At 46.5% G+C, this 19,008-nt stretch overlaps 1 protein-coding gene across 4 annotated transcripts in view; it reads left to right on the plus strand.

The window, feature by feature from the left end:
- The window catches only part of GRK6 (G protein-coupled receptor kinase 6), a 36,939-nt gene extending 18,636 nt beyond the window's left edge, over positions 1–18,303 (plus strand). For 3 of the 4 annotated variants that reach the window (XM_053299673.1, XM_053299674.1, XM_053299676.1), the window contains exons 6-16: positions 56–148; positions 509–572; positions 1,258–1,398; positions 3,166–3,356; positions 4,084–4,121; positions 4,261–4,350; positions 5,544–5,752; positions 7,246–7,383; positions 7,490–7,627; positions 7,811–7,945; positions 14,683–18,303. In XM_053299673.1, coding sequence (XP_053155648.1) covers positions 56–148; positions 509–572; positions 1,258–1,398; positions 3,166–3,356; positions 4,084–4,121; positions 4,261–4,350; positions 5,544–5,752; positions 7,246–7,383; positions 7,490–7,627; positions 7,811–7,945; positions 14,683–14,733 — 1,288 coding nt within the window. In that variant the 3' untranslated portion in view covers positions 14,734–18,303. The remainder of the gene's footprint in view (positions 1–55; positions 149–508; positions 573–1,257; positions 1,399–3,165; positions 3,357–4,083; positions 4,122–4,260; positions 4,351–5,543; positions 5,753–7,245; positions 7,384–7,489; positions 7,628–7,810; positions 7,946–14,682) is intronic. The other variant, XM_053299675.1, reaches the window with a different exon arrangement.
- The last annotated feature ends 705 nt before the right edge of the window (positions 18,304–19,008 follow it).

Here is a 19,008-nt window from a genome sequence, read left to right on the forward strand (position 1 = left end):
TTTACCTTTATTATCCTGTGTAGCAAAAGCTAATTATCTTGATTTCATTCCTCAGGCTCATCCATGACTACCTGAGTGTGGCACCTTTTGCCGACTACCTTGATAGCATCTACTTCAATCGCTTCCTGCAATGGAAATACCTGGAAAGGTAAATGTTACTCTACTGTGGGGGTCAGTCATATGCACAGACCTCTGTAGCTTGACCCAGTGCTCTTATGCATGATGTCTGAGGAGCAACTTTGTGCCCCAAACCCTCTTGCAACCTATCAAGTGGGAGAAAAGGTGCTGGCTGGGAGGTCTTGCTCACTCCCATGAGAATGAGACCCTTTTGCCATTGTCAGCACTGAAACCTGCTAACTGTTCTCTGCCTTTTATGCGGGGGCCTAATGAACTGGAATAGTGTGCTTTGCACAAATGGTAGAATGAGCATTTTGATTCTCATAGGATGTGGGGAACATACTAGTGATTTACATCCAGTTCACTCTGGTTCTCTTTGTTCTCTTCTCAGGTGGCATGTGACCAAGAACACTTTCCGCCAGTACCGTGTACTAGGAAAGGGAGGCTTTGGAGAGGTATGTCACCTGGACGGCCCAGAGGCAGTAGTTCCCTTGCCGGCCTCCAAGTGCCTATAGCATGGAAGATCTCTCTATTTCAGGGGGATACTAGGGCTGCAGAACATGGAGTGAATACATAGCGTGATTTTTAGCCACTGATCTTACTGGGGTTTTATTGTTGTGAGTTGTGGGGGTGGAGTTGCTTCTAAGCCACCTAATTGCGCATCGGGGAAGTAACTTGCCCAGGGAGCAAGAGGTTGCTGGTTCGAATCCCCACTGGTATGTTTCCCAGACTATAGGAAGCGCCTATATCGGGCAGCAGCGATATAGGAAGATGCTGAAAGGCATTGTCTCACACTGCGCAAGAGGAGGCAATGGTAAACCCCTCCTGTATTGTACCAAAGAAAAACCACAGGACTCTGTGGTCACCAGGAGTCGACACCAACTCAACGGCACAACTTTACTTTTACCTTTAAGTTCTGATTATGGGTTTGTCACATTACCTTTCTCCAGCAACAACAGCCATGAACCAATGTTCATATGTCACATATAAACCGTTTAATCTCTAAGATACCACAGCATTTTTGCCTTAAAGGTATTGGCGAGAGTAACGATTTCAGGATCCAATAAGCCCCTTAACTGACAGAGCTGGTAAGATCTCTAAAAGCTGCCAATCCCATAATGCCTCACTGTCTTTCCTTAGGTGTGTGCTTGCCAGGTGCGGGCCACTGGAAAGATGTATGCCTGCAAGAAGCTTGAGAAGAAGCGAATTAAAAAAAGGAAGGGGGAAGCCATGGCCTTGAATGAGAAACAAATACTGGAGAAAGTGAACAGTAGGTTTGTAGTAAGTACACTGGAACTGCTTTACTTTTGCACTGGGGTTGAGACAGGGCTTGCCCCTGCCCTTGACTCTCTCCCACTCCAGTGAAATTCTCTGCCTCTTTCCAGACAGGGCTGCAATATGTGGGACTTGTTAAACCAGCTGGTGAGAGGAGAAGGCTAGCTTTCCCCCTGCTAACTGGGCAAAGAAGCACCATTTTAAAATGGCGATTCTTTTCTATATTTAGCAGGGGGGTAGCAACTGTCCCTGTTCATCCCAGCACAGCATCTCTTCCAGTGGGTGTTGCTGGTGTGTTTCGTCTTCATTTATGAGCCCCATTGGGACAGGGAAGCTGCCTCCTTATTCCTCCTTGCTATGCAAACCACTTTGAGAACATTTTGTTGAAAAGCAATATATAGCTAAGGTTACTGGACTCTTCTTTTGGGCCATGAGCCACTCACGGACCAGCATCCAACTGCCTGGGGTCTCCTCTAGTGGCAAAGGAGTTCAGATGTCAGAACATGTGGGGAAGGTCTGGGAGACTATGGTTTTATATTGAATACACACACAGTGCCCCTTCTCTTTCCTCCTGTCCCATTCATAAAATATTGCCACTCTAACATTTGAAAGCTAGAACTATGCAGTTGCATGGATCCTCCTCATGCCACTGTTGTCCTCCCCTTCCCAGCTGGGCAACAGTCAGGTGGAAAGGGGCCCTCACAGTTGGCCTTGCCCATGTGACACTGAGCTTTTCAGTATGACTGCAGCAGTGTGGAATGGAACAATAGAAAAAGAGTGCAGAAGGGGCCCCTTTCGGGAGGGATTGTGATGGTGTGTTGCCAGTGTTCCACCACCTGGATGGATTTGTCTTTTTACTGAAGGGAAGCAAAGTAAAGAGAACATTCTCGAATGACTGAAAAGTACTCTGGCAGCAGCTATAGGTTTACTGTCCTTTAGGACATGTTTTGGCTGAGATCTCTTAAGAGAAATGTCTCTTAAGGGAAGTTTGGATACAAATTAATACTTGATTGTTTGCATGTGATCAATAGGACTAAGGGAAGGCACTGGTTATGTGTCTTCAAGGGCATCAGTTCTGTGTACTTAATACATCTAGAGACTTCACAGTAATGGATGGGCTTTGCATACGTCATGCATAGGACAGTCTGGTGATTAGCATCTGAAGAGTTCCTGAATTGGGGTGTGGGGGTGTGCATGCACACCAACACACAGACACGCACACACAGACACACAGTGAGATATTGTACATTAAGCTTGTGGTCAAACCGGTAGGTCACTTGAGTGCATTGTGCTCCCAGTTGTAATGGAAGAACATAACTTGTAGCTGGGAAGGATTTTACAAGCTGAGCATGACAGAAGCTTGCTGCATCTGTAGTTTTGCACATGCCCAGATCTGTGCAGTATTGGCTCAGTTTCAATAAGACTGAGAACCATACCTTATGCTGTGTCATGGTGCTGGCTGCATTATGACCTTTCCTCTGCACCTGCAACTTCTCTTTGCGTTTACTCCCACCCCTATTAGCCCTAACTCCTCCAATCCCTTCTGCAGATTCCCACGATTTACCTACAGTCCTTAAGCCTGAGGGCACACATGGTAATACTTCCTAAACACAAAACTTAACTACTGCATGACAGCTCACTTTGCGGATCCTTCTGTGTTCACCTGGTGTTTGTAACACTTATATGCAGAAGCCTATTCTGGTTGTGTGTGGGTCTTCTGAGAATTTAGTATGCTTCTCTTCCAGTGGTTAACTGGCCTGCCTTGTCTTGTAGGTAAGTTTGGCCTATGCATATGAAACTAAAGATGCCCTCTGCTTGGTCTTGACCCTCATGAATGGAGGGGACTTGAAATTCCACATCTACCACATGGGAGAAGCAGGCTTTGAGGAGCCACGAGCTGTCTTCTATGCTGCTGAAATCTGCTGTGGCTTGGCAGACCTCCACCACGAGAGGATAGTGTACAGGTAAGGATAGAGTAGGCCTGCTCAACTTAGGCCCCCCAGCTGTTTTTGGACTACAACTCCCATAATTCTCAGCCACAGCAGCCAATAGCCAGGGATGATGGGAATTGTAGGCCAACATCTTCAGGAGGGCCGAAGTTGAGCAGGCCTGGGATAGAGCCTTCTTCCAGGCACAGATTGGGTTCAGGATGAGATTCTGTGCCAGGAAGGTACCTTGAGTGCTGCTACTGCATTATAAATGAATTGTTTAGAACTGGAGAAAGTGATTGGGAGTTTCTGATACTCTGAATTCTCAGGCTGGACGGCGTGGTAAAAGCTGTGCTGTTGGGGACATGGTAAATGGTCCTGTCCAATACATTAGACAGGGTTTCTTAACCTTGGGCCCCCAGATGTTATTGGACTACAACTCCCAGAATCCATAGCCACAAAGGCAATGTCTGGGCATTCTGGGAGTTGTAGTCCAACAACATCTGGGGCCCAAGGTTAAGAAACCCTGCATTAGAGTATTTCTGTTCTGCCTTATGGCCCTCACATTACACATATATGCAAGATCTGAATATAGCCCACATTTCCCCATGGAGTTAGCAGTTTTGAGGTAAAGGCATCCCTCAAGAGGCGTTCCTCTTGGTATCCCCAATTCTTGCTTTAGGTTTTTTGATGCCCCTCATTTGCTAGTTCTAAATGAGACATCCAGTGAGACTTATACCTTGTGAAATCTTTTACTCTCCAGGGATTTGAAGCCAGAAAACATCTTGCTGGATGACCATGGTGAGTAAATGTCTGCACTAGGCACTCTGGCCCCATACATGGGAGAGTGGATGCTTCTCCAATCCTTATAACAAGTTTTGTTCTGGGTTGAGGGGAATCTACAACTGGACACTCCTATGACTCACTTTCCTTTGATAAGGTCACATCCGCATTTCTGACCTGGGGCTCGCTGTTTATGTTCCGGAGGGACAGACGATAAAAGGTCGGGTGGGAACAGTTGGCTATATGGGTGAGTATCCAAGAAGTGCTCTGGTGAGTTGACTGGGGTCAACATGGAGGCCATGAAGCACATCAGCCAGGGAGTGGGTACAAGCAGCCTCTTGCCAAAGTGTGCTGTTCAGAAACAGAGGTGGGCACAAAATATGGTGGAAACTAAACCCTCAGCTTAGCCCTAGTACTCTGGTATGATGCTAATCTTGAAGAAAGGACAGGTATAGGTTAAACCTTTGTTTAAGTAAGACTGCGTTTGTCTTTCAGACACTGTGCAATCAATTTTGCTAGGATGATACTGTGTTCCATCCTAATTTAGCCTTTTTTTTCTTGTATTACTTTTGGTCCCCAAGTACTGTTTGCTTTGTTGGGGTGTTGGAACAAGATTATCTAATTGCTCTTAAATGCATTGGTTCTAAAACTAAAAAATCCTTAATGTTTCTGTAAAGCTGTAGCTTTGTATGTTTCCTGCTGAGGCTTAGCTGCTAGGAGGGTCCAGGATCTGCATTATTCTGGTACCCAGAGAGTGTGAAAGCAAATGAAATTGTATTTAGGGTTACGGAGTGGTCCTTTATATCCAAGCACAAGATTGTGCAGGAAACTGGCACCCTTTTCCAGCATGATCAGATTGAAAACAACATATACTGAAGCTGAAGTCAGAATTAACTAGAACTCTGGAAATAGTTCAGGTTTTAATGTCACTTTGTAGTGCCATTACCCTCTTGTAGTCAAGAGGGTAAGGATCTGGATAATGCCATCCAGGTTCTGCAGCCAGAAAACTTACTAGAGAACAGAATAACATGCAGATCGGCCTATGTTCACAAGTCTTGTGCTTTGGTAGATGTTCTGCAGATATGGACTCTCCTTTGCACTGTTTTGGTGCAGGTAGGATGGGATTTATGGGGCCCTGGTGGACAGTATGTATGAAGGGATATGGTCTAGCATCCATGATTACACAGGTGTGCAGAGAGAGGTGGCTCCTCAGAGTGGCCTGGTTCAGAATCTCAGCTGAAGAAAAGGCAGCTGGGGAAGCGATTAAGCACTGCCTCCCCACAGGCAATGGCTCTTTCTTGCCAATGCCCCACCACCACAGGTTGGGAATCTCCTTGAGCAACAAGAGCATAATTCAGGATGCCAGTTTCTGTGCCCAGTAATTTAGTTGTCCGAAGGACATGCACAGCCATGCTCATTTTGTCCTTGCTACTTTTTCAGCTCCTGAGGTGGTGAAGAATGAGCGGTACATGTTCAGTCCTGACTGGTGGGCCTTGGGATGTCTGCTGTATGAGATGATTGAGGGCCAGTCTCCCTTCCAGCAGCGCAAAAAGAAGATCAAGCGTGAAGATGTGGAGCGCCTGGTGAAGGATGTGCAGGAGGAGTACTCGGAGAAGTTCTCACCTGCTTCCCGCTCTCTCTGTTCCATGGTACGTGTGCTGTTTCTTTGGCCTAGGGACACCTGCCCTTCCTTGATGGTTACAAAGGAATTCTCCTTGTCTTCAGGGTGGGATGTGGGTGCCTTAAGGGGAAAGCTGCACCCTGCTTCTTGGAAACTGTCAGCAGGAGGAGTCTGCAGGAAGTCTTGTACTGCTGCTGGAGCTGGTCTTGCAGGCAGGGCCTCTCCAAAGCCAGAAAATCAAACCAGTGCATCTTTGCAATTCTGTACAAATCCTGTGGTGCAAATAGTGTTGTGACTTCTTTTAAAAAGGAAACTATAGCTCAGTAGCCAGTTCAGTGCTTACTATGTGCTGGCTTGAATCTGAGTGTGTAAGACTCATGGAAACCCGGCATCTACTAGCTTCCTGCCCCACTTCAGCCTGCCTTCTAGAACATCTCCTTGGCATCAAATAGCAGCAGTTGTTTTAAGCCTTTCGCTATCCCATAGCTGCATTGACTCATATGCCCTCTGTTGGCTTACCAGAGCAAAGGCAGCTTCAAAGAACTTGTAAAAGCTAGTTTGGAGGTTCTTATTCAAACAGAAGGCATCTTAATCTCTGATGTATGAACTAACCAGTAAATACAACACTGTAGTTCCAAGAATCCCTTCTTCATATTTTCAGGTAAAGGGTATGGTGTAAGGAATACAAACTGGGGTATGAAATCAGGTGGCAGCTGTGTGACACACTCCTCTAAGTTTCATTGTGATGTATACGGTCTCAAACTTGGGGGAAAATGAGCAGGCCTCACAGCTTCTCTCCTCCTCTTCCCTCTCCACCCCCACTACAACTGAATCCTTCCACACTGTTTCTCTTTGCCTAGCTAAGTATTCCCTCAGGCCACACGAGGCATGGATAAGCAATGCCTGGAAGGTAGGCTGCTTGCTTTTGTCTAAGAAACCTGGATATCTCTTGCCATGCCAGTTGATGTCCGCTGTAAGCTACACTGCTTGCAATATTCAGGACATCTCAATCTGTCACTCTCCTCACTGGATCCTTTCCCAAGGCCTAGGCTAATTGCTTAAAATGGTCTGAATTTATAGAATGGTTGGTGCAGCGGGGAAATGACTTGACTAGCAAGCTAGAGGTTGCTGGTTCGAATCCCTAATGGTGTGTTTCCCAACACCTCTATTGGGCAGCAATGATATAGGAAGTTGCTGAAATGCATCATCTCATACTGTGCGGGAGATGGCAATGGTAAACCCCTCCTGTATTCTACCAAAGACAACCACACAGGGCTCTGTGGTTGCCAGGAGTCAACACCAACTTGATAGCACACTTTACCTTTACTCTAAACCAGTAACCTGAACTCTGTGGGGTTCAGGAAAAACTTGAACATTATTCAGGTTCTGTTCCTATTCAAAAATGTCCTTTTACAGTTTAGACTTGTTCTTGTTTCTCTGGGTTTTTGGTTGCTGTTCCTTGTAGCTGAGGCCATTTGGCAGCACAGAGGCCTTCCTCTAACTTGCTGTGCTGTGTTCTAGCTCCTTTGCAAAGACCCATTGGAACGGTTGGGATGCCGAGGTGCTGGTGCCCAGGAGGTGAAAGAACACCCTCTCTTCAAACACTTGAATTTCAAACGGTTGGAAGCAGGAATGCTGGACCCACCTTTCAAACCTGATGTGAGTTCAGAATGCATATGTGGCCTTGATGGAGAGCCTTGCGCTCATGTTATCTGCTCACCATGTTCGTGCAAGAGAATAAACCATGCGTCTTCATTCCTTCTAGCCCCAAGCTATTTATTGCAAGGATGTATTGGACATTGAGCAGTTCTCCACGGTCAAGGGGGTCGAGTTAGAGGCCATAGACCATGATTTCTACCATAAGTTTGCAACGGGAAGCATCCCCATCCCCTGGCAGAATGAGGTACGTAGTCTTCCACACTTCATGGAGGCTTCTGAAGAGAGTGTCTACTGGGCCATCTGCTCTTGTCCAAGCAGGCTCTGGGGCATTTGTTAAGCAGCTAACTTGGGCCTGATGTTGTGAGGAGCCTGAGCAGAGAAGGCCACTAGTGACTTCTGATCTCTTGTGTTTTGTGTGTTCCCTTAGATGATAGAGACAGAGTGTTTCAAGGAGCTCAATGTCTTTGGTCCAGATGGAGTAGTACCTCCTGACCTAGACTGGAAAGGGCAGCAACCGCCTCAGCCCAAAAAAGGTCTACTCCAACGTCTCTTCAGCCGACAGGTAATCCTCTGTGGGGAGCAGGGCCATCTTTAGATGTGGATCTGAAACTCCTTGCTGTTACATTGGGATGCTCTTCTTCATCTCCTTGCACCACAAAGAAATCTTCTTTCTACAGCCATGCACCTCAATCCCCTAGTGTGCCCTCTGTCGCCTTACTGGAGCTCAGCCAGTTCATTTGATTGAGTGACTTTAAGCTTCATAAGGATGCCTGTACCCAGGTGTGAGCTTATAATATCCATGGGAGTTTTCTTTTCAGATAATCAGCTGCTCATTTTGGAGTGTGGTATCTAGTAGGCCCCAGACTTGTGTCCAGTACTTGGGACTGATTAGTGTGTGGCTAACAGCATAGTGTACTCACTTTAGACTTCTTGGGTTCCCGTTAAAGGGCAGCTTTGCTTTTTCTGCTAGACTTATTACTCTGGACAAATAAGGGAAAGGCAAACGCAGCTTGTTCTCTTCCCTACCGCCAACCTCTTCTCATGATCAGACCAGGCTTCTTCTCATTTGGGAAGCTATAAGTCAGCAATTAGTGGGAGAAGGGCTCAGATCACTTTGGGGAATTGCATTTCCTCTTCTCAGAAGCACCTCCCTTCCCTTCTTGTGCCTCCATAACTTCAGAATGAAGCCCTCTGCACACTATATGTGCTTGCAGTGGTATGTTTGTTTATTTATTTCATATTTTTATACTGCCTAATATGTATATCTCTAGGCAGTTTACAAAATTTAAAACAATATTTAAAAATCAGCACAGATTGAAATACATAAAACCAAACAGTAGCATGAAACCATTATTAAAACAAACTAGCTGAGCATCTGCACCCCTTGTTCCCCCCCAGCGGGTGGCCATCCACCGGGCCACTTCTTCTCTCTCTCCCCTGCCGGCCATTTGCTGGGCCACCACTTCTCCTCCCTTGGTGGCTGGCCATCCCCTTTGCTAATCATCAGCTCACTTGAGAACTCTCGCAAGAGCTGCCATGCATGGGATTCACGAAGGGTATGTCTAGGAGAATTAAATATATAGAAGATTATTAAAATCAATTCTAATTAAAAGCCTGTGAGAACAGGTTAGTCTTGAGGGTCTGCCTGAAAACAAACAGAGAAGGAGATGCTCTTATTTCAGCAGGGAGCATATTCCAAAGCCCTGGGGCATCCACAGGAAAGCCCAGCCCTGGCTTGCCACCAAACAAGCCAATGGCAACCATAACCGGACCTCTCCAGAAGATCATAACAGTCGGCAGAGTTCATGACAAAGGAGGGGCTCTCTTAAGTCGCCTGGACCCTAGTTGTTAAGGGCTTTATAGGTCATAACCAGCACTTTGTATTTCACCCGGAAACATGTTGGCAGCCAGTGCAGTTCCCTTAAAACTGGTGTTATGTGGTTCCTTCGAGTTGTCCCTGAGACCAATCTGGCTGCCGCATTATGTACCAATTGTATTTTCTGGACGACGTACAAAGGCAGCCCCATGTAGAGTACACTACAGTAGTCAAGCCTGGAGGTTACTGGCATATGTACTACTGTTTTAAGGTCATTTACCACTAGAAATAGATATAGCTGTTGTATCAGCCGAAGCTGATAAAAAGCCACTGCCTCAACCTGAGAAACCAGGGAGAGTTTTGGGTCCAGGAGTGCTACCAAGCTACTTACCTGACCTTTCAGGGGAAGTGTAACCCCATCCAGAGAAGGCAGATATAAACCATCTCTCAAATCCTGACCCCACACAGTCAGTACCTCTGTCTTATTTGAATTCATCTTTAGTCTGTTATCCCTCATCCAGCCCATTACCACCTCTAAGCAGGCATTTAGAGAATGTGTCATTTCCTAATGAGGTTGATAAGAAGAAATAAATCTGGTTGTCATCAGCATAGAAAACACCCAGCACCAAACCTCTTGATAATTTCTCCCAGCAGTTTAATGTAGATGTTAAAAAGCATCAGAGACAGTATGGAGCCTTGTGGAACTCCGCACTTCTCGCTTTGCAGAACAGCAGTCTCCAAGCGACACCATCTGGAATCTATCAGAGAGGTAGGAACAGAACCGCTGTATAACAGTGCCACCCAATCCCACCTCTCTAAGGAAGTCCAGAAGGATACCATGGTCGATGGTATCAAAAGCCGCAGAGAGATCCAAAAGGATCAACAGAGTTATACTCCCTCGGTCGATAGCCGGTTGGAGATCATCCATCAGGCTGGCCATGGCAGTCTCAACCCTATAGCCCACATGGGAGCCAGTCTGAAATGGGACTAGATAATCTGTATCATCCAAAACTGCCTGGAGCTGAGAGGCCACCACCTGCTCAGTCACCTTGCCCAACCATGGAAGATTGGAAACAGGTCTGTAATTAGCTAACTCTGAGGGATCCAATGTGGGTTTCTTCAAAGGTGGTCTAATAATAGTCTCCTCAAGACAAGGAGGCATCCTGCCCTCCCTCAGAGAAGCATTTATAATATTTACCAGACCCTCTCTGATACTATAATTACCAGATGAGATAAGACAAGTTGGACAAGGGTCAAGAGAACAGGTTGTAGGACGCACAGTCTGAAGCAGTTTGCCCACTTCCTCAGGAAATGAAACTGAAAATGATCCGTTTCTTGAGTTAGACGACCTCAAAACAGTGGTACATCTGCTGGTAACCTCCAGACTGGATTAATGCAATACGCTCTATGTGGGGCTTCCCTTGTATGTAGTCCAGAAACTACAGTTGGTCCAGAATGCGGCATCCAGGCTGGTCTCTGGGTCATCCAGGAGAGACCACATTACTCCCGTATTGAAGGAGTTACACTGGCTGCCGATATGTTTCCAGGCAAAATACAAGGGGTTGGTCATCCTCTATAATAAAGCCCCTGAGTGTGCGGCCGTGCCGCCCGTGTCTTTTTCGGAGGTTCTGAGCGGCCATGTTGGCCAAATTGTCCGAGGCGGCAGGGGAGCAGCTTTACTTTGCTTCCCTCCCAGTAAGGAGGGCGGGCTGGAGGCATCACAGCTCCGGTGGGATCCCGCGCCAGGAAGGTGAGGGTGGTGGTTGCCGCCGTCGCCTGGGGCTGCTGCGGCTGTCATTGCGCTTTCCCCTCTTGCGGCAGTAGCCCAAAGACGGGGGCTTCTTCACGGGGGCGGCTGCTCTCTTTTCCCCGCGTCCGAGCACAGGCTGCTGCTATCGCCACCGCGCCGGCTCCCGAGCAGCTAACAAGCCCCTAAAAAAGGGGGGGGGAATAGAAAAAAGCCACCAGACCCAAAGAGCACACACATAATAGACAGAGAAGGGGGGGAAGGGAAAGGGAGAACAAAAAAAGTAAGGAAAGGCAAGACAGAAAGAGAGTCAGCACGAAAAAAGAAACAAAAACACACACACACACACAAAGGAGAAGGCATAAAGAGGAGGAAAAAAACCCTAGCGCCCATTATTATAACGGGCTAAAACATACTAGTAACCTATAAAGCCCTAAACAGCTTGGGCCCTGGGTACTTAAGAGAACGTCTTCGTTATGAACCCCACCACCCATTGAGATCATCAGGAGAGGTCCGTCTGCATTTGCCACCAGCTCGTCTGGTGGCCACTCAGGGACGGGCCTTCTCTGTTGCTGCCCCAAGGCTTTGGAATGCACTCCCTAGTGAAATAAGAGCCTCCCCATCTCTGACATCTTTTTAAAAGTCTCTAAGGATGCATTTCTTCACCCAGACTTTTAACTGATGTTGTTTTGATTGTTTTAATGTTGTTTTTTAGAATATTGCTTTAAAATTTTAAATTGTGTTTTAAATTTCTTGCTTTTAAATTTTTTGGTTTTGTTTTTAATTAATGTTTTACTTTTAATCTTGTTGTTGTAAACCGCCCAGAGACGTAAGTTTTGGGCGGTGTAAAAATATGATAGATAGAGATAGATAAATCTAATCCCATAAGAGGAGTTGCTGGACACTTCCACAGTAGACTCTGCAGTAGCTGTAGAATCCAGCTTGGCCAGAATCTGAGAGATTTTATCTGCAAAAAAGTCACTTAAAAGGTCACAGCGAGTTACTGATAGTTCCAAATTTAAATTCAAGGGCAAGGGGGTACATACTAGTCCCCTCACAGTTCTAGACTGCTCAGCTGGATGTGAATTTGCAGAAGCAATGCAGGCAGAAGAGAACTGCTTCTTTGCTGCCCACACTGCCAGAGCATAGTTCTTCAAATGTGCTCTGTGTTGTGCCCAGTCAGACTCATGCCGAGTCTTCCTCCACTTGCGCTCTAGTTGTCTACCTCACCACTTAAGTTCCTATAATTCATCTGAATACCATGGGGATGTCTTTAAAGCGGGTTGGAAAGGATGCTTAGGAGCGATTGTGTCTACCATTCTAGTGAGCTCATTATTCCATATTTGTACCAGAGCATCGACAGAATCACTAGCGGAGCCATCCCTGAACCCTTCCAAGGCTTCTTGGAATCCTATTGGATCCAATAATCTCCTCGGGTGGACCAATCTAATAGGTCCTTCACCTCTGCAGAGGTGGGTCATGGCTGCAAGTTCTACCTTAACCAGATGGTGATCCACCCATGACAAAGGGGTGATGACAGGAGTCCCCACCCATAGATCACCCCCCACCCCGATCAGCGTAAAAGACCAAATCGAGTGTGTGACCAGCATCATGTGTCGGTCTAGAGACCAATTGGGATAGACCCACAGTTGTCATGGCCGCTATGAACTCTTGAGCCAATCCCGACAACCAGGTCCCAAAATGAACATTGAAATCCCCCACCACCAGCAACCTGGGCTACTCCAATGCCAGGTCCATCAGCAGCCAGGTCCATCAGCTCAATTAGGGATTCCACTGGGCAGCAGAGTGATCAGTGCACCAGCAGAAGTCCCAGTCTGTCCCTGGTCCCTAGACTTAGGTACGCACATTCAATATAGGCCAAATCCCTGACAGGGCTCCTGGTAAGGGAGATGGTATTCTTATAGACCACAGCCACCCTGCCTCCCTGCCCACATCCTCTCACCTGCTTCACCATGGAGTAACCCTCTGGGAGAAGCTGGGTCCAAACTGGACCACTAGCCTCTCCTGACCAGGTCTCTGTAATGCATACCAAGGAGCCTTCATCCATAATCAAATCCTGGACTACCTCAATTTTTTTTTTAACCAACCTGGCATTACAGAGTAATAAGGTGAGGTTTTGTGGGTGGTTGGCATTGCTCTCTGAGGTCAAAGAGGTGGTAGGCCTGCTGGAAGGGGCAACAGCAATTAAATTTCTGAATTCCCTTCCCCTGTAACAGACCGCTGGTCTACTAATGCCATATCTTCAATTTCCCCACCCCCACTGGTATAGCTGCCCCAGGGTCTGCAGGCTTCAGCGGCCGCCTGCAGGTGGCAGGTGGCTGCGCCTTGGTGCTGCTCGCCCTTATAAGGGCCAGGAGTTCAAAAGCCTGACCGGTGTCGCTCTCACCTACTACCAGTCAGGCCAGCCGTCCCAAGTGCAAGAAATTGCAGCACAATTAAAGTGAGCTAACACAACAGAGAGCAGCCTGCAAATTTTGTTTGGCAAAAGGTTGTTCCTGTAGGAAGAAGCATGCTGTCCCTGATGCCAAGGGCCCAGCCTTCTACCAGTGAGTGCTGTGTGAATGAAAGCCCTCTTCTGTTGACAGCTGCCCTCTCTGTGGGCTTGCCACTTTCCAGGGTGATCACTGCCCTTCAGAGTACCTTGGAGTCCAGCTTGGGTGGCTCTGTCTGTCAGCTGTCTCTGTCGGCCGGAAGAAGCCTTAGAGAAGAGCTTGGCTGTTTCTGGCTGGGGCTCTCATAGCATCTTTTCTCTTTCCAGAGATGAGCAACCTCTTCTTCCCCGGCTGCTCTGCTCAGGAAAATGACTACCTGGTGCCCTAAACTCCCCTGAGGACATGACAAGACATGGGGATGAGGATTCTACCTCTTCAGTGCCTCCCTCCCCCTCACTTAAGAACATTCTGCTTGTGTGCATTAATAGTCCCCTGAGCCACTAATTCTGCTCTCTGCAAAGCCCCATGAATTTATTGCATTGTCTCTTGGGCATGGAGGCAGTTAGAATTGCTTTACAGCCCTCCTCTCCAGCATCTAAAGCTACCATGTTGTCTTTGTGTGGCTGTGCTGTTAGGAGACGGATGGGGTGTGTGTGTGAATCTCTCTGTTCCTAAAGATCCTAAGCACTTTCTGATCGCTTGCTGATGTTCTGGGCACTTGCTGCTTTTCATCACGAAGCCTTGCTCCTCTCTCACTGCTGTTGTAACATCTCAATCAGTGGTAGGGCTTTCCTTCTTTTGGTGGCTGCTGCTTAACTTGACCTGCGTCTGATCACACCTTTGTGCAGAATTCACTACTCAGGAATAACTGCCACCTCTCATGTTGCTATTCTGCCGCAAGTGGCGAGGAGACTCTCCACAGTCCATAAATATGCATTGAAAAGATGGTGGGGTGGGGCGCAAATGCATGTGCTGGCTGTAAACGGAGTGTGGCAAAAGGGCCAGTAAAATCCTCCTACCCGTCCTGTCAGTTGGCTGTCAGAGGGCACTTTCTTGGGAGCAGTTCCGCTCCCAGACTTGGTCTGGTGTTGGGCCCAAACATTTCACTCTAAGCAAGGTGTCTCTGTGTGGGGGATGAGGAGAATTCCTGTGTCTGTCTGTCAGAATAACAACCAAACTCATTCTGTGCCTGCTGTGTGCTTTTCCTCTTTCCCCCCTTGCTTCCCTCCCTCCCTCGACCCTTCCCTATCCTTCATCCTCCCTTCACCCCCCCCCACCTCCAGGACTGTTGTGGAAACTGCAGTGAAAGTGAAGAGGAACCCACTCGCCTATAGGTCCAGCCAGCCCCTCCTTTCTCCGAGCCTGGCCAGGCAACAAACAGAATCGGCAAAGGAAGTAGTACTGGCCTAAGAGTGGCATGGTTTACCATCTGGCACATACTAGCCAAATACGGGCTCATCATTTCAGGGTGGAAGCAGACCCTCACCCTACAGAGGAAGTGCTCCAGGACTTGGTGGGGAGCAGGCCCCTCTGCAGAGGTCTTCAGTGTGCTGCTGAGGGATCTCGCCCTGCCACACCTCTTCCATAGCAGAGAGGTGGTGGCAGGCGCTGCTAAGGAAACATTCCAGGGCTGGCCCTGGGCCTCCCATCTGCTCACCTGCTGGAGTTTGTTTTATATATTTATATTGATATATCTGTGAATGTATGTATATAGCATATGTAAATTTTTAATGGTCAGGGAGGGGTCCTTCTGCATTTCTCTCTTCTCCCCCCTCCCACTCTAGCCTGGTGACGTTGTGCACCAACAAGCTCCAAGAACCACATGAGCAGCTTTGCTCCCCAAGCAGTGGGTCCTCCTGGCCCTCTTGAAGCTACTTGGACGCTTTCCCAGGGCCCTGTGGAATATCCAGCCTGTCTGCTGGTGGGCTGCATGGAGAAGTCAAGGGAGTGCAGCAGCCAGTGCTCCTGGAGTGTCAGTTCCCTGTGGACTCATCAGGCCATCCGGATCATGCTTCCCCCCTGCCCCTGGCTGGCTGTGTTGCCATACTGCATTGTGGGAGTATTGGCAATATAGAATCCTCCCTTTGGGCTTAAGACATTTCTAGGCAGCAGGCACAGCTTTCTCTTGGACAGAAGCTTGTGGGCTTTATTTCTGGGCCATGGCTTAATAGGAGCAATTAAGTCCTAGAACTACTAGAATAGCGGAGACGGTTCCATCTCTGCTGGTACTATTCTGGTTTCTAGCTCTAATCTTGTGTGGAATTCCATTAGGAATTGGCAGGGGGAAGTCTTTGGGAAGGACTGTATCTGCGGTTTGTTTGCTGGGAACCTCCATAGGAACTGAGCTTCCTCTTCCTCTCCAGAAATGACATGATTCTGTCTGTGGCAATATTTTCCAAAGGGATGACCATAAAAGGGTCACTCATTGCCTGTGCCAGTGTAGGAACATGTGCTTGCTTAAGCCTAGAATCTGGAGCTCTCTGCACTCTTTTTTTTTTTTTTTCTTTTTTTTCTTTCCTTTTTTTTTTGCCAAAGGACAGAACATCACAAGATGTGAGAGAATTGTGATGGATCTCTCAACATTTTCATTTCATTTATTTTACTGTAAAACAGGTGCTGGAGGCTCTGGATTTGGAACAGCAAAGCTGGAGGACAGAGTCAACTATCTTTCCCTTCTACCATTTCCCCCAATCTGAATTCACACACACACACACACACACACACGCTGCCATTAACCCTGTAGTAGAAAAAAGACAAATATATTTGTGTGTCTTCCCATGGAGGGCAAATAACAGTTTTGGAGGTAGAGTATAATTGGTTTGGTCTCGTGTAGTTTGGCCCTTTGGTAAAGAGCACAGTAAGGGGTGGGATGGGGGATAGATAACTTCTGTCCTGGATCTCCTGGATCTTACGTAGCCTTGCCAAAAATCTGGTCCTCTTTCCCCATGGGAATCTCTTCTCTCTTTTTCTATAAACATATAGCCACATTTGTGCCTTCATAAAGCTCAGCCTAGCAGGCTTATTCCTCCTTGCCCTCTGTTCTAAAGGTTTGCAGTCTTATCCTCTCCCCACCCACCCCATGTCAAGTGTGTGTGTGTCAAGCTTCTAGCAATTAGTTCCTCCTTTTGGTATGTGTGTTGTGTGGCTGCCTTATTGCAGGGCTGTTAACCTCATTTATTTCCCAGTTTACCTGTGGTATCCCATGTTGTATTGCACTGATCTTGATAATACTGAAACTGTTTAATTTATTTGAATCTGACGACATGTTGCTGTAGTTCAGAAGTGAATACATCACTAGGTGTTGAGCAGCTTTCTTACTGATGCACTCCCTAGACATGGGTGTCAACCAGCCTTCCTTCTGAACCAGAAAGTGCAGCTTTTTGTGTATTGGTAAAGCTTCTGTCATTGCCTTCCACCCTTGATTGCTCTCTGTCCCTTCTTGTGCCTCTGACAGCCTGTCATACTACTTCATAATTATATTTCAGTGTACCTTTCTAACCCCTTCCCTTGGAAGTTCTAACCGAACATAGGAGACATATTGAGACCTCCCTATGTGTGTTTCTTTTTTTGATCATCATTTCCTCAAATTTAGTTGCTCCTCAAGATCATTTTGGGCTATCTAAGGTTGAGGATATCATGTATGAATTGCAGTTACTTGATCCGAAACAGAGCAGATTCACATGTTTAGCTCCATCTTAAAATGTAAAGTTTTTTTAAAATAGCGAAATATAGGTATAGTGTTCCAGCTCTGAATAGAGCAGGTTCAGATTTTTAATAGAAACTTTATTGGTTAGCCACCCCATAACAAATTGTTCTCTGGGCGGATCACAACACAACATTAAAACATCAAGAAAAAACACATAATGCATGAAATCGCAACACTACAACAACAAAAACACAATTTAAACTTTTTTAAAAATCCAAATTTAAAAGGCCTGAGTGAACAAAAGGTCTTTACCTGGTGTCTAAAAGAACAAAGTGATGATGCCGGGGTGGGACTGGAGTTCAAGCTCCAGCAGTGGAAGATGCAGATTTTAAAATTTTTTGAGTGGTTTTTAATGTTAAAAGGAAAAGCACTGTAGATGTTGTGTTCTGGCTTTGGGATACGGAGATCTTCTGTCCAGTCTGGAACAAGGACCTAACTGTATTCCTGTGTCCAGTGTGACAGTAGGTGTAAGTCTTTCACTTACTGGCAATCCCAGTAATTAATTAGGAACCATATTCTGGTAATTTAAAAGTTGAATTGATTTTATCAAGGTTGCAGCTGTGGGTTAATCTTAGTGAGCTGCAAGTTATCTCTCCCTTTCATGCTGCCTGCAGCTTCCTGTCTTGCCAGAACTAGAGTTAGAGCAATATGTTTCTAAGGTTAGGAGCAGTTGAGGCCACTTCTTCATCAAGGATTTGCATTTGAGAATGTCAAAATTCCCGTCTGATGTATAGACCTAACTGATCTCTTCATTTTACCTTGCTCTGGAGGACCTAGTTGGGCATTCCTGTTCTGGTGGTTGTCTTTTAACCTTGTCTATATCTATGCTTGTTCTCTTCCTACCCACTTCCTGTCAAGTGATATCTACTCTTGCATTTTCTTAAGTTTTATCAGGCCTAGGCTGCTCCATATTAGCACCTCTGTGAAGTTCTGTATTCTCTTTCTAGCTTCTGTGTTCTGACCTGTGCAGCTGCTTAGCAGAAATGAACAGTTATATGAAGAAATGTGTGATCTGATGATGACCATGGGATGTTTGATGCAGGATGTACCTTGTAGAAAGGTTGGAAATTGTAACATGTATCTATCTACCTGCTTTGCCCAGGCAAAACTGTTTCTGGAGCTGCTCTTCTTTTCTCCCCTTCCTACCCTATTTCCCTCAAGTGAGACTGCAGGAATAAAAGGACCTCCTTCAAAATTACGGTGGTTGTGTACACTAATATAGTCGCTTGATTTGGGAGTACACCTTGAGCTGTACTCTTGGGAGTCTGGCACTTCTATTTTAAGAAGCACATAAGTGTAATGCCAGATTGGTTATATACTCGACGTAGAGGAGCATCAGTTCCAGGCCTACTTCAGTTTTGCTGTGCATACAACTTTCTTACAGAGATGCACGTAATATCATGGATCCTACACTTTTATGCATCTTAAGACGGCACACTTTTAGACCTCCCCATATGCATATCCCAATGTCTTCCTTACATGTCTGAGAAATCATTATGAGCCCAAGTATCCCTTTGCTATGATTACAAATGTGTGGTAAGCTTAAAGTGCAGGCCAGCAATGAATTAGCCCCACTGAACCCTTAAAACATATTAAAACTTCTTTCCCCTATACTGCCATTTTGAGATACAGATATATATGGAAAGCCAGTCACTTAGTCTATAAAATCCCCACCCACCCCCATCTCCAATCAGAATTCTCTCATCTGGCCCTGGATCTTCTTATGCAAGCACAACATCTTGTCCCTGTAGGTGGTGGACAGTAACGTGCTGTGGGAAATCACCCGTTCCTGTCTCATGCCACTGTCTCTCCCCAACCCAACAAGAGAGGTGCAGTACATAGTATGTAGAAGAAAAGACAAGTGCCTGGCAGAGAGATCAAAGTGGAGGAAACGGGCCTGTAT

Source organism: Hemicordylus capensis, chromosome 2 (assembly GCF_027244095.1).
Source record: "Hemicordylus capensis ecotype Gifberg chromosome 2, rHemCap1.1.pri, whole genome shotgun sequence".
Lineage (NCBI taxonomy): Eukaryota > Metazoa > Chordata > Lepidosauria > Squamata > Cordylidae > Hemicordylus > Hemicordylus capensis.